General features: G+C 42.7%; 1 protein-coding gene and 1 pseudogene across 1 annotated transcript in view; both read right to left on the bottom strand.

The window, feature by feature from the left end:
* Positions 1-3,644: 3,644 nt before the first annotated feature.
* Positions 3,645-16,665, bottom strand: part of LOC126297906 (mucin-19-like) — a 138,334-nt gene continuing 125,313 nt past the window's right edge. The window contains exon 36 of the mRNA XM_049989215.1: positions 3,645-3,984. Coding sequence (XP_049845172.1) covers positions 3,850-3,984 — 135 coding nt within the window. The 3' untranslated portion in view covers positions 3,645-3,849. The remainder of the gene's footprint in view (positions 3,985-16,665) is intronic.
* On the bottom strand, positions 8,691-8,808 carry LOC126299741 (5S ribosomal RNA; annotated as a pseudogene).

Genomic DNA, 16,665 nt, shown 5'->3' with positions numbered 1-16,665 from the left:
ATGACATGTTCGATATGTCTGCCATCATTGGCGACGATGTGGTGCAGACGAATAGCGAAATTCTGCATGGCCCGCTGAAGTGTCGGAACATCGATGCTGTCGATGTTCTCCTGAATGGCTGTTTTCAGCTCAGCAACTGTTTTGGGGTTATTGCTGTACACCTTGTCTTTAACATATCTCCACAAAAACGAGTCATATGTATTCAGATCCTGAAAATATGGCGGCCAATCGAGGCCCATGCCAGTGACCTCTGAATGCGGTCCCCAATATGCTCCTCCAGAACATCAAACACTCCCCTCTTCGATGGAGTATGAACTACATCTTGTCGAAATCACGGTCACTTTGCATAGTGGGGATGAAATCATCTTCCAAAACTTTCACGTATCGTTCGGTAGTCACCGTGCACTCAAGTAATTTCGCACCGATTATTCCGTGACTGGACATTGCATACCACACAGTCACCCGTTGAGGGTGAAGAGACTTCCCGACCGCGAAATACGTACTCTCAATCCCTCAAATGCGACAATTTTGCTTACTGCCAAACCATTCCAAATGAAAGTGGGCTTCGTCGCTAAACCAGAGCATGCGCATGTGCTTACTAATTCCCATCATGCCCCGCGGTCAACAGTGCAGTTTGAACGTCCTCACGCAAACCGTCCAGAAGTTATGACGATTTTATTTCATATAGTTCAATAACTGTCACCCTGTAAATAAATATGCTACCCAAGCCTGCAAGTAGTGGTGTCGTATCTGATCACGAACGGATCCTGTACAGCGCCCTCAATACGTGGCAAGTGAATGTCCTCAGTACGTCGCAAGTGTCACTCGTAGTCAGAACAGTGTTCTGTGTAGCTCTGAGTCGGAGCTAAGCGAATTCCAATCTGGGTTAACTGATGTTGCCCGTATTGTAGGTGCTTCCGTAACCAAGGTAGCCGAAATACCAGACTGCAAAGTGTTTAGTCGTGTTGTCACCAAATTTCGTAATACTGGATCAATGTACAGGACTGATACCTAATCTGACTTTACGTGTGAACAGAGTGACTATGAAGTACAAGACATTCATTTAGTACAGTGGTTCCCAACCTTTCTTAGACTATTACCCTTGAGCGCAATTAGACACTAGCAAGTACCCTCCCCCCTCCTCCACATTATCGCCAAATTTAGCACCTAACTAAATTGTAGAATGAAAGACTTTTCTAGGAAAGCTTTTATTTTTAAAATAATGAAAGATAAATTATATTTAGTTTGTTTGAGTGTGTGTTTGAATGAGGAAGGAATTCGTGGTGCATGCAAGTGCTACCCACAACTTCTTCTCAGATAAGAAAGCTAACTATCCACAGTGAGAGTAGACACTTGTCACAATACACACTTCCCCTGCATTACCCCTTCTACTGTGGCTCTCGCTTGACCTGCACACTGCAATCTCATTAAAAATCAACCAAGTTAAAATGTGTGCACTATACTTGCTGTCCGTAAATCTCTTGGTTGCTGCAGTACTTACTTCTGAACTGGCAGAAATTGGTAGACTTCAGGCTATCAATGCTTTATGTCTGACCACCGCTACTAATACTACTACTAATAATAATAATACTGTATACAGCACTATAGTAGCGCTTGTGTAGTTACTGCTGTGTCGTGTTGTCAATTAATTCATTTATCTTTTTCGAAGCGAGTAATGAAACAATTTCTGGACTACAGCACGTACTATTTTCTTGAGATATGTAGCATTTTTTTTACGTATATGTCTCACTTTTATCATCAGCGATGTGTGGGACAAAGCACAACATATGTGTGCAGTGGGTGGACTATGTGAGGAACCTGTAACCTCCATTGCATTAATGCTACTGATTGAGAAAAGGTAATTACAGATAACTTACATAATCTGTAGTAGAGTCTTACAAAATTGTGATAGTAGTAATGATCTTTTGAAAATAATTTATTTTCGTGACTGAAACAGAATCGAATAGTTTAGTTTTTACCCATCTACAAGAATATGTCGAGCACTAGGTATGCACCGCCTCTATCCTTTCAATTACAGTAGGTTCAACACCTTGGAGAAGGAGATGAAGCTGAACGTTTGAAATTTTATCGTTGACTAGGTACAAATTGCTGAGTGTTCCTGTTAATATTCTTTACTGTTGAAGCCGCTTTCCCGGATGATGGTATCAATAACACTCGTAGCTCACATCAGTGGTCCGAAGAAAACTCTTACGCGTTTGTGGAGACTCATTTCCAAGAATGGTTCCTTTCAAATATGTAGTGTGGTATAATGCAAAATCAGCCGATTGGGTCTGCTGTGTTACCGCATCGTCTTACAGAGGCTCTCTGTAACTTTGATGTGAATCATTTATCTTTGCTTAACATCAGGGTAAGTACTGGTTTGGGTTACATTCTAACAGCTGCATCTCTGTAACCAATAATAACTGGAAACGTGTTATACGGTATGTTTTATTCAAATCTGTCTCTACTCCATCCTCCTAAAATATTTACGACTCCTGGAACACCATACATAGAACAGATCCGCTTTCGTTACAACACTTACAAATACAGGCGCATTTGGTCTCTCGGCTCCCAATCCCTTCGTTTATCACACGAAGTATGTATGTCGTTATTTCACATTTTTATTAGATGACAGTCTCAAGGATCAAAGTGGTCAAGAGGTTATTGATCAGAATATTTCGTATTAATTTTTATTGGTTATCAATGACGAATTCTGTGGAAGTTTTCCTTGCGATGTTTCACGTTGATATTTGAGACCTGTTTACGTAATGGTAACCTTTCGCAGTCGGTAATAGTTACATTTTCAAACAAGGAAAGCAAATTAACGAATGAAAACGCCCTAGCGCACTGCATCTCTTGTAGTTATTAAATATACTCAAGTTCTCTCAGGTACTCACTTCGCTCGGTTGGCATGTACTCGGCGCACGGCAGCTGTGTCAAAATGTATATCTGTTGCTTCAGAAATCTTAATGGTTCTAGGCGTCAGCCTGAGGGAAAGCTTGGCGTTGATGTGAACTGTGTTTCTAAATTGAGAGAGGACATATGAGGTCTACGAAACGGCTGCAACAGAAGTGTAGCCAGACTAAAAGTCTTGTGCTTCTTCTTCGCCTTTTTCTATGTTGGCATGTATATCAGTTTTGGTAATGTTAGTGGTATGTGGTGGCCAGATGAGTTTCCTGAAGGCACCACTTCCCCAGGTCGGAATTTGTGTTCTCCATCTATCAGCGTCTAGGCGACTGTAAGAAGGTTTTCTAAATGTTCGCGTAGCATGTATCTGAGGTGGGACGTGGCTGCTAACCAGGCATTCACCTAGTGAGATGTGGGAAACCGCCTAGAAACCACGGGCTGGCTGGTACACCGACCCTCGTCGTTAATCCGTGGGGAAAGGGGAGGGGGGGTGGGGAGGGATCTGAGTCTTGGCAGGCCCAATTCCGGTTCCGGAAGCGGCGCTTTAACACGCACAGATATCCGGACGGGTCTTTAAAAAACTGTACTTTTAGAAGACGGTAAATGCATACTATCACAATTGTGGCTCAAATTTTCGCGCGGGATAGATTACAGAGGCTGATATCTTAAGAGGTTACTTTTTTCTGCTAAAGCCAAGTTGGTGATGTTTACTTGTAAGAGTGGAGAGAAGAAAGAAGTTTTATGCATTCTTCTAATCTTTATTGAAAGTATATTTCTCTCTTACAGGCGATCTGACAGCACCTATACAGCTATGAAATTGCAATTATTCAATAACAGTGTAAACATATAATTAAAGCCGCTCTCGGAATCCTCGTATACAATTATGAAACAGTAACACTGTTTTGATATAATGAAGAAAGACGTGGAAGCTGAGCCGGCTCGCTAGTCGTCACTGCTGCTGCTGGTGGCGGGGGGAGTGACGCAGTTGAATCGCCTGCGCTTGCAGCGGCGGCGCCGCAGCTGCGGGCCCGGGGCCCGGGTGACGCCAGTCGAGGTCGACGGCACAGGCTCTTCCTCCTTCAAACAAGAACACAGAGTGACACAGCAACCAGTACGTTCCCCCAAGTCGATCGTCATTTTTTACCACGCTGAAATGACGACGAAGAGGAAGAAATGATGAAGTTTGGGTCGGGGAGGTGGCATCACACTTGATGAGATACAGGAGACCTCAAAACAGATGAAAACAGGAAATCAGCAGGGCCTGATGGAGTCAATTTAGAACAACTCAAATGTTACAGCTAAGGCTCCTACACCTCTTCAGTGAATGCTGCACGACAAGAGTAATACTCGAATGGTGCAAGATAGTGGAGGTGATAACATTCTACGAAAAGAAGATATGTGCGTTATATAGCGGAATAAGCCTACTCAATGCTTCTTATAAATTCCATGAAATAATTGTTAACAACATAACGAGAAAGACTGCTGATGCCCTCTTAATGGAAGGACAAAAGCCGCGCGGGATTAGCCGAGTGGTCTGAGGCACTGCAGTCATGGTCTGTGCGGCTGGTCCCGGCGGAGGTTCGAGTCGTCCCTCGGGCATGGGTGTGTGTGTGTGTTTGTCCTTAGGATAATTTAGGTTTAGTGTGTAAGCTTAGGGACTGATGACCTTAGCAGTTAAGTCCCATAAGATTTCACACACATTTGAACATTTTTTGAAGAACAAAGAGAAAATCTTGTAGTGGCAGTGTCACAACTGCACGCAGGTTGGAGAAAGGCAACAGTACACCATCGCCACCAGGACCGCGGCTACTAAGTCACTGTGCTGTTCAAAACGATCTTCGGATTAAGGAGTGCTTTACTTACTTGGAAAAATGTGTGTATGTATGTGTGTTTAACATCTTCTTATTTACTAGAGCGATTTCAACCTGACTTCGTACACATATCACTTGCTTTCCGGAAAGAAGAAATATGGTGGTAAGAACCACCTACTCTCAAAGAGTTGGGGGTGAAAATGAAGTGTAACGCACAGCTCGCAAGTAGCCATACTATACTCATCCTGTACTTGAGAATGAGGGGCATTTAGCGACGTGCAACAGACTTTACACATAATTTCAAACTTTTACGAAACTTTTCTTTGATGACAACACTCACAAATGCTAAAAAGATGTCAGTTTATCCGTTACTACGTTTTCGCTGTTCTTGCACTAAAACTGCCGCATCAGGCATGACGTTTTAATTTATTCCTTCTTTACTATTAACTCTACACACAACACATTTTGCAGTAAGTACGCACTTATACCACTGAATGTACTTGAAAAATTGTATAAATGTACGACTCATAGTTCAGGAGACGTCATGAACATTGAGATGCCTGAAAAATTGCCGCATCAGGTATGACGTTTTAATTTATTACTTCGTTAGTAATGACCCTATTCGCAACACACGTTACAAACAGTATCCATGTATATCACTGAATTAACATGCAAAATTATATCATTGTAAGAAACATATTTCACGAAACAGAACGTTATTAACACTGAGATGCACGAAAAACTACCGCATCACACATGACGCTGTAATTTATTGCTTCTTTACCTCTACCTCTGTTCGGAACATATTTCGCAGACAGTATCCACTTATATTACTGAATGTACTTGCAAAATTATATCATTATATGACACATGGTTCACCAGGTATGATGTCCTTAATACTGAGATGAGTGGAAAACTAGGTTTTCTTAAAATCGAGCGCAAATTACACACACTACACTCATCCAGTGTTTGATAGTCATTAGCACCTTCCAACAAATTTTAAACATAATTTCAAACCTTTTATAAACTCTTTCTCACTTCTATACTTAAAGTCAAATTTTTAACACATTAACCCATTTATGAGGTAATCAGACGTTTTCAGTTGTTTTATACAGGGAGTTCGATTCTTTAAAAATCGAGGGTTTACTGATTATATACAATCTGGAAAGAAACAGTGTGGGGTTAAGAACCATCTACATTCCATAGGGGTAGGAATGAAAAGGGGATCACACTGAAGCACAATTCAGGATTACCTGGCCCAATTAAACCAAATTTGTTAGGTACGTCACTTATTATTTAGATAAAAATACTGTAGCAGTATAATTCCCCACTAATACTACAGCTGGGCATATGAATGAGAAGGGGTTTATTGGTAATTATTTCCTTTGTTTAGTTTGGCTCGAAATACTTTTAAAAATATGAAGTGCAAATTGTCTCTTATTTGTATTCAGTGTGTCAACCAGGTCGCAACAATGTACACTGCAGCGAGCCAACAATTTTGTCAACGTATTTCATTAGCTATGTTCAAGCCACACGGCTCAATACCACAGAAAAATTTAAGATCCTCTCTGGAGTCATATGGTGCAAACAACAGCGAATCAAACACATATATGTGCAATATATGTCACATGTGCATATGTTCAACATCTCCTCCTAGGCCCCTGGATCGAATTCATCCAACTTGGTACACATATTGCTTACTAGAAGGAAAGAACTACTGTGGGGGTATAAACCACCACCCTTCGATTGAGGTGGGGATGGGGGTCATAGCAGAGTCATGGACAGAAAAGAGGGGGAAGGAGTGAACAGAAAGAGAGGGGATGGACAGAAACAAATGGTGGGATGAGATGAGCAAAGAGAGGAATAGGAGGAGATGGACAGAGAGAGGGGAGGAGAAGATGGACAGATAGAGGGGGGACGAGGACATGGACAGAGAGATGGTGAAGGAGATATGAGGGAGCAGAAAATGGATGAGAGAGGGGAGTGGGATATGGACAGAGAGAGGAGAGAGGAAGAGATGGACAGAGAGGGGGGCGAACAACATGGACAGATAGAGGGAAGACGAGGGTATGGGCAACGAGACGGCGGAGATGGAGATAGATTGACAAGGGAGGAGAAAATGGATGAGAGAGGGAGGGGGATATGGACAGATAGAGGGGAGAGTAAGAAATGAACAGAGAGAGGGAGAGGAGGAGATGGACAGATATAGGAGAGACGAGGGTATGGGCAAAGAGACGGCGGAGATGGAGATAGATTGACGAGGGAGGAGAAAATGGACGAGAGAGGGGAGGAGGATATCTACAGAAAGAGGGGAGAGGAAGAGATGGACAGAGAGAGAGAGAGGGTAGGAGAAGATGGATAGAGAAATGGGGTGAATAGATAGAGAGGTGAGGAAGAGGTGGACAGAGAGAGGGAGGTGAGGAGGTGATGTAGAGGAGGGAGAAGGTGGACAGATTCGCAGAACACACTGCCACTACAGTTTAAACTGAAAAGGAACTAGGAAACTCGCTGACACAATTGAGGGAACTACTTGACGTAAGATGGAAATAAAAATGTCCGAAATGAGAATTAGGATGATGAACCAAAACAATATGACCACAGCCCACCTACCTCCATATGGAATACTGTCTGGTTGTGTAAAAAATATATAAGCGGAGCAGAGACGAATTGAGAACCATTCTAGCAAAGATACGTGACGCAAACGGGGAAATACACTGACATAATTACCTTTGAGAAAGGGCAGGTTGTATGGAACAGCGTCTGAGAACGAGCATCTCGTTGTAGTTGATCGGTTGTTGTCGTGAGCATCTGTGTGAGGTGGCTAAAGGAGTGTGAAACCACCGAGTGGGTCACGTTCATGCCTCATTACAGAACGTGGGAGTCGCAAGTTTGCCCTCTTCGTAAAGCAGAATAAGCCAGAGTCATGCTACAGTAATTTGAGGAGTGTGATAGTGAACTCACGTTAATGTCTCTGTCACAATATGAGCCTGATCTGAACCGATGGATCAGGCGGCGACGAGCCCACATACTACCGGCCCGTGATTTACTTCAACTCCGTAACGTGTGAGTAGACATCTAGTGCCATGTGCTTCCAGAAACATACTGAGGACTTGCCCGATCCATGTCACACAGAATCGCTGATGTACCGGCCGATCAGCACACTGTTATGCAGGCAGTCAGAATGTTTTGATGCGTAAGCGCGTGAGTTACTCTAGAGACGGGCTTAGAAACGGCACGTAAAAACGTCAGCGTGGACATGGATCATGAGGAAAAATGAAGTAACTAAACTGGAAGCTTTAGAAATATTGTTCTGGTGGCGAGCACTATGAATGTTGTGGGCCAATACGGTGACAAATAAAGAGATTTTAGAAAGAATGAGGAAAAAGAAGCTTTGTAGAATGAAATGGTAGCTTCATTGGTCACCTTATGCGGCACTCTAAATGGCGCTCCAATATTATTAAGGGTAAAGTTGAAGGAAAAGGTGCGAAGAGAAGTTCTTGTGACAAATTTATGAATGTCATAAAGGAAGCACAACCATACTACAAAATTAAGGAAATGGTATTCTAGAGGAAGTATCAGAGAATCCATCGTACCACTGACGAACGTTAGGGATGAGAAGAAAAATAAAAAGAAGAAAATTTACACCTTGCACAATAACGTAAGACAAGTGTCAGTTTGATCTGCGAAACATTTTGGTTTAAACAGTTTTTCTGAATTTCCGCTACCATAAAAATCTGAGCTTTGAGTGGTCTATCTTAAACTAAACTCCTCCCGAACAGGCCATGAAGGCCCAACGGTACCGACCGGCCGCCGTGTCATCCTCAGCCACAGGCGTCACTGGGTGCGGATATGGAGGGGCATATGGTCAGCACACCCCTCTCCCGACCGTATGTCACTTTCCGAGACCGGAGCCGCTACTTCTCAATCAATTAACTCCTCAGTTTGCCTCACAAGAGCTGAGTGCACCTCGCTTGCCAACAGCGCTCGGCAGACCGGATGGTCACCCATCCAAGTGCTAGCCCAGCCCGACTGTGCTTAACTTCGGTGATCTGACGGGAACCGGTGTTACCACTGCGGCAAGGCCGTTGGCTTGGGTGGTCTATCGGCAACAGAAATACGTCAAAAGCTCTCCGAGGTTTAAAAGAAATCAGCTCCATTATTTTCACCACTAAGAAAAGTTCATACTTTTCTTCGAGACAATCTACGTGAAGAGCATCCAGTAACGGTGGCCGCAGATAATTATACTGAGAAAGTAAACAGTACGGTATTGGGCCATCGGTCCCCTGACACCATGGGACTATTTGGAGTACATTTTAGTCGAAGAATTACCATGAAATATTTTGTTTTTATCGAAGAATTAACTATGAAAAAGTTTGTGCAAGATGGGTGCTGCGTTTGTTGAATGTTGACGAGAAGTAAATGCGAAAAAGTACTATTCACTCAGTCAGAGCTACTTTAAAACGATTTCGTCTGGATAAGTGTACCATTGTGAAACCGTAGGTAAGACGTGGTCTAGTGGACCCTTCACATCACAAATTAAACATCATTCAAAGCAATGGGTGGAATGAAAGGAGAAGTTGATTTCATGTGCAGGGAAGTTAATGATCAATATTTTCTGGTGTGCAAATGGAGTGTCTGTTTTTGACTGCCTTGCAACAGGTAAAACATAAACTGACAAGTACTGCCCACGTCTTCTGGATAAGAAACTGCTTGAGGAGAGGCTTGGACAGCAAAATGTAAAAGGAAAATCTTTCTTTGGTACCAGGCACCTACCTACAAAGGTAAATTGTCTGTGGGAAAACTGATGGATTTGAAGAACGAATAATTGGAGCAACCAATTTGTTCACCGAATAAGGCACCCTCTGCCTACTACCACAGTTAGACAAATCTGTGGCTGAAAGATGTTTGGAGCCCAATGAAAAGGTGTCGACAGCGGTATATAGATATTCTGAAGATCTTCCATAATCGTACATCAACAATGGAACCTACTCTGAGGAAAAAAAGTAGAACGTCACTGAAAAGAGTCTACGTCAATAAATAAATGCATTTCTGCCGAAAGAACACCGTCTTTTATTATCAGACGAAAAAAATGTCTCCCGCCCACGTAAGGCACTCGTGAGGTGCTTTACGTGTGCACCACATTTGAGCAATGTCTTTATACACAATTCTGTAAGCTTTGCATTAGAGGTTAAAACATAGCAAACTTACTTTTTTTTGTTATAACCACCGTCATAAAAATCGGAAAGGGAGTCGACGATTTTAGATGCAATACACTCTTCTTGGCACGATCTAGAAATGGAGGATTTAGTATTCCTTACGTCAAATTAACCATAAATAATGATAAGTTTTTAAACTTCATAAGAGTGAGTGAAGCACTTCCGATCAGCTGTTAAAAAGTTATAAAGGATCTAACAGTAGCAATAGACAGGTAACAATTTTAGCTTAAATTTTTGTAGCCTCTGGGCGAAAAGCATTAAGAAATGTAACTTCATGACTTTCGCATGTACAATTATCGGCCAGAACATTACGACCACTGACCTACCATCGATGTAAACCCGTCCAGTCGACAGCAGCGTCACTTGGCGAGGAATGGCTCTGAGCACTATGGGAGTCAACTGCTGTGGTCATCAGTCCCCTAGAACTTAGAACTACTTAAACCTAACTAACCTAAGGACATCACACACATCCATGCCCGAGGCAGGATTCGAACCTGCGGCCGTAGCAGTCCAGACTGAGCGCCTAGAACCGCTAGACCACCGCGGCCGGCTTTGGCGAGGAATGATTGCTATTCAGACACAAGCACAGTGCTTGTAGTATCAGGGAGCGTACTGTACGCGTCTAGAATGGGGAAGGCGCACAATCTATTTCAGTTTGATCGAGGACAGATTGTGATGGCGCGGAGGTTCGGTACGAGCATTTTGGAAACTGCACGACTTGTCGGGTGTTCGAGGAGTGCTGTGTTGAATGTCTTCAACTAGTGGCGAAACCAAGGGTGAAACCACGTCCAGACATGGGGAGGTTTGGCAGCCTCCTCTCATTACAGATGACGGACGTCGTAGACTAAGCAGGCTGGTAAACAGGGCGGACGGTGAGCTGTGGCGGAACTAGCATCAGACTTTAATACTGGAGAGTACAAGTGGATCTGAACACACAGTGCATCAAACACTCCAAACGATGGGCCTTCGCAGCCGGCGACCCATGACCGTGCCGAAGTTAGCACCACGACATCGGCAACTACGACTGAAATGAGCACGTGACCACCGGCAATAGACGTTGGTGCAGTGGCAGTGTTGCACGGTTTGATGAATCTCAGCACCTTCCTCATCATGACAATGGGAGGGCGCGAATCCGTCATCTTCCAAGGGAACGCCTTCCTGGCACCTGTACTCAGGGCCTGAGACCAGCTGGCGGCGGCTCCATTACGCTCGGGGGAACATTAACGTGGTAGCCCATGGGTCCAGCGGAGCTCGAGCAAGGCACCATGACGGTCAAGGAGTATCGTACACTGGTTGCAGACCACGTTGCAGGCTTCATGACGATCATGTTTCCCGACGGCAGTGGCATTTTTCAGCAAGATAACGAGCCATGTCACAAGGCCAGGAGTGTGATGGAGTGGTTCGAAGAATACAGTCGCGAGTTCCTATTGTTGTGCTGGTCCCCCAACTCGCACATATTCGCTGCACCTTTTTCATTTTCTGAAACATAACTAAAAGCATTCCAGTTTTTAACGTCTAGTTAAAGGTCCAAATTAAAAATGATTCACTGAAATTCCTCTAAAACAACATTTGTGCTTTTTTGTGGCTCAAATGGATCTGAGCACTATGGGACTTAACATCTGTGGTCATCAGTCCCCCAGAACTTAGAACTACTTAAACGTAACTAACCTAATGACATCAGACACACCCATGCCCGAGGCAGGATTCGAACCTGCGACCGTAGCGGACACGCGGTTCCAGACTGAAGCGCCTAGAACCGCACGGTCACATCGGCCGGCTGCTTTGTTGTGTTTTCCCTTCTTGAGTACTTTGTTAGCCACACTAGACATTTGCATCACATTTGTGAAGTGTTTAACGGGCGTAATGGCACACCTCAGTATATGCATTCTGTAAATAAGTCGCAAAAAAGATTGTATAATATTAGCAAAGGAACTGAAAAGGAGAAGTGAGTTAAATATAGATCAACAAACAAAACAAAATGTCGGTTGTACTCTAGTGAGGTTACAGAAAGCGCACGGATCAGGAAAAGCTCATTCCGTCGGACACATGTTAGCTATGTATAGTTACAATGATAATCCTAGTCTGGTGACTAGCGATGTTTCATTGTAGACTCTACAATTACTTCTACGCGAACGGCTGGCGAAATGGTACGTGATGCTTAGGATGCCACTGACAGTGTCTAGCAGCTGATGTTCTCTGCAGGGATTGCTGCAAGTGGGGAGATGTACAGAGTAAAGGCACTTCTTTCTTTCGTGGGCTCATAGTTCATACCACAGCACAGCTCACATCTAACTCAGAATGTAGAAGTCTTCTTCATTACGCAGTTAATACCGTTTCAACGTTGGCTGGCCTACTGATATAAGATGCCTACTAGAAATATGAAGAATAAAGTTACTTGATTCTTACTACATTAGTGCTGCACAAAGGTGTCACATACCAGCCACACGCCTTATCAGTGCATGTCATAAACCTGCAAATTTGCCATTATGATTGTAACTGGTGGTTTGGGAAAGACATAAGGCTGGTGGGTCAGTCTATGAAAGGCGCTAAGGCGTAGTATTAGAGGTCGTTTGGAGATTGGCTACAGATCAAACTCAGACACAAAGAGACAGGAGGCTAAGTGTACGTCCTTCTATTGGTTATGGACTGTAGACACTGTTTCTAATCACAAATTAGAAATCCAAAAGTTTCTACAGCGGACAACTATGCGTGTCAATGACTGAAATTAGATTTTAGGGGACTGAAGGAGTTTCCGTAAATGTAGTATGTGTGCACGGCGAAATGCTATGTGCGCAACATCCCACAACACTTTACTATATATATTCCCATCAGTGACGTATAGATGACAAATATATGTACTTGAGGCACCGCGCATGGTGCTTGCCGGGGGCGGTTATTCTGGAGGCAGAGGTTCACAACGCGTACAAAAGTAGTATCCTATGACTACAGTATAACTGAAGGGTTATCACACTAAAGAGGCTAATTAACAAAATGTACTCTCTAGGTTATTCAGAATGAACTTTATTCTAATGACAAGAACTAACTCCATATTAATACTTACGAACTGACTTTAGCAAAGTACGTTATAACTTGGAATGATCCAAAAATAACACGTAAACACTCATTATTGTAAATAACTTTGCACTGAAATGCCAAATGGGATAAGTCCACCGTACCAGTTTTGTAGTATTTCTACCTCCAGTAATCATTCTACTGTTTAGTCTTGACACAGTCCGATAGAAAATGATACAAATAAGGTCTTTGAAAAAAGTTATTAATTGGTTTTGTGCGAATGGGCTTGCTCTGAACTTTGAAAAACACAGTACATCCAATTTTCTGCTGCAAAAAGTATAATTCCTTCAAAAAAACATAACACATCAGAAGAAGTCAGTAGCCAGGGTAGAGCATACTATTTTTGGGTGTACATATAGATGAGAATCTTAATTGGAAAATTCATATTTTGGGTCTCCTACAGAGACTAGGTTCAGCAACTTTTGCAATCGGAATAATTGCCAATTTTGAGAATGCAGAAATTAGTAAGCTAACATGCTTTGCATACTTTCATTCTCTGGTGTCGTACGGAATAATATTCTGGGGCAACTCAACACTTAGGCAAAAGGTATTCACTGCTCAAAAGAAAGTAGTTAGAATAATGTGTGGAGTTCATAGTTGCACATCTTGTAAGCATCTGTTTAAAAGGCCAGGAATTCTTACAACTGCTTCGCAGTACATTTACTCAGTGATGAAAATTTTTCTCAGCAACATGGACCAGTATAAAATCAACAGCGACATTCATGATTACAATACCAGAAAAAAGAAAGACCTACACTATCCTTTACTTAACCTATCTTTGGCACAGAAAGGGGTAAAATATGCTGCTATAAAACTTTTTGATAAATTACCCGATGAAATGAAATGTCTGACAGACAGCAGTAATAGTTTCAAAAACAAATTGGAATCATACCTCCTTGACAAATCCTTCTATACCATAGATGAATTCTTGAATATGAGAAAATAAATCTGGAGATATAATATATGCATTTTGTGCCATTTAAGGGAATGGGATAGATAATAGAAATATTTAGGTCTAACACTATAATGTAAACAAAAAAACAGAAAAAAGAAAAAAAAATGTTTCCTTTGCGCATTTCTTGTGCATTTGACACATTCCACATCATAGCGGTTTTCCGGGCTATTGATCAATGGAACAAGTAACTAACTAACAGTTCACTGTACATCAGGTAGTTATTCCATCATATATTAAAGGTCTCTTTTCTGCACTGAATATAAAACTTTTGCAACAGTGCCCTCACTGAATGTGATCGTTTTGAAACCTCCACTTCGTCACCATTTTTTTGACACTACTATCATTTCCCATACACTTATTTCACCAAATGTCTTTTTTATCTGAATTACCCTAGATGTGTACGCACAGGTCATACCATTTCCGTAAATTACTAGTCGGTGGACTGTGGTCGCGAAGCTGGCGTCCGCTAGCGTCCCAGGTGTGTTCTTTCGGTTTCAGATCAGACGAATTTGGTGGCCGAGACATCAACATCAGTTCACAATCATGCTCATCATACCACTGTAACACGACTGTGGCCTTGTGACACAGATAGTTATCCTGCTGGAAGATGCCACCGCTGTCAGAAAGCGGGCAAGCGCGGAAGAATGTGGGTGGTCCCCAATACTGTTCACGTTTTCTACAGTAGGGCTTCTGATAAAATATCGATATATTATTCGAAAGGGGTTCAATATGCATCGGAATTATTATTTTCACCGATATATAGACATGGAAATGACATTATCGATTGAAGATATTTTTATTTTGTATTGTATTTTTTCCGCAATTTTCGGTATATATCTGAAATTGTTCTTTTGAGATAATGGTAGAACATAATTTTATTTTCACTGTGTGAAGGAGTCTTACTACTTTTTGAGCTTTCATCACATCCAGTCTTTCTCTTTTACTGTGTAAAGCAAGTACAGTTGGCACAAAGAAGAAGTCCGACTGCACTGGAGGGTGGGTGGGGGGGGGGGGGGGGGCGGAGGGCTCAAATGGCTCTGAGCACTATGGGACTTAACATCTGAGGTCATCAGTCCCCTAGAACTTAGAACTACTTAAACCTAACTAACCTAAGGACATCACACACATCCATGCCCGAGGCAGGATTCGAACCTGCGACCGTAGCAGTCGCGCGGTTCCGGACTGAAGCGCCTAGAACCGCTCGGCCACCGCGGCCCGCTGGGCGGAGGGAGGAGAGGTGTGAATGGAATAACAAGATTTCCTATGTGAAGAAATAGCACTCCAGTTGTGAGAAAAATAAATAAATAAATAAAAAGTAGTGTGCTATTTCTTCACATCAGCATTCTTCAAACAGAGTTGCTGAAACTGATGAACAAAAATCTAAATGACAAGACTGATCTTTGCGGTGGGCAGAGAGGTGTGAAGGGAAATTCTGACGTAATCCGAGCCCGGCGCTACCAACAGAAACTGCAACGTTTAACTTCACCACGAAATTTTGACACTACAACTGCTAGGTCGCTGGCTTTTGCAGAAATGAAAGAACGGGAAAGTGGATAGGAAGTGTTACGGACAAATCAGATTTGTGACGAAACCGAACGATGGACCCACCGGACATCTTTTATTGCGCCCCTTACATGCAGATACCATTGTTAGCAAAGTGGTTATTGCCAAGCGTGAAAGTGCATCGTTTTCTTTTCAATTCTTGCTCTAAGGTGGATAAGCAAACTGCTAGCTTTTTGATGTAAAGAATATCTCATAATATATAAAATCTTAAATATACAGCTTCAAAACCAAGCAAGCTGCTAGCTTGTTGATGTACAGAATATCTAATTTAAAAAATCAATTCTTAAATATACAGCTCCAATAACAGCAGTACATTTACAATGTGCAGCCGATATTTTTAAAGGCCAGTACGTCATTATTGTTTCCGTTTATATAGAGATATTATTTTTTCGATATATCGTGGGCTGATAATAATATCTTTTTTAAATATCGAGATATCAGATTCCTGACATTTTTAAAAATATCAGAACTCCTAGTCCACAGCCGTCAAGGTGCCACCACAGGTCCTACGGAAGCCTCATAGCATAATACTGCCCCACTGGCCTGCGTCTGTTGCACAGGACACGCTTCGAGCAGCCGTTCGCCGACTTGGCGTAACAAAAAAACGCGACACCAGGCGACACGTTTCCACTGGCCTACCATCTAATCTCGTCGACTCTGTTCCCACTGCAATCGTATTGTTGGGTCAACATGACGACACGTACGGGTCGTCTGCTGTGGGGTCCGTGTTCGACAATGTGTACTCCGAAAAACTTGCGTTGTGTAGAACGTCGCAAATCCTACTTGCCGCTACTCGGAATAACAGCCACAGTTGGACAGCAGGACACGAACGCCGCTCGCCTAGCCTTTGTAAAAGTCTCTGTCACTCTATTTCTCCCCACTTACAGCTCGAAACGTCGCTATAACGATCCCCATTTGTGTCTGTTCTGCTTATATATATACACTACTGGCCATTAAAATAGACGCGAAATTTAACCGACAGGAAGAAAATGCTGTGATATGCAAATGATTAACTTTTCACAGCATTCACACAAGGTTGGCGCCGGTGGCAGCACCTACAACGTGCTGACATGAGGAAAGTTTCCAACCGATTTCTCACACTCTAACAGAAGTTGACCGGCGTTGCCTGGTGAAACGTTGT

This window comes from Schistocerca gregaria, chromosome X, assembly GCF_023897955.1.
Source record: "Schistocerca gregaria isolate iqSchGreg1 chromosome X, iqSchGreg1.2, whole genome shotgun sequence".
Taxonomy (NCBI): Eukaryota; Metazoa; Arthropoda; class Insecta; order Orthoptera; family Acrididae; genus Schistocerca; species Schistocerca gregaria.
This window is presented reverse-complemented; position numbering and strand designations above follow the sequence as displayed.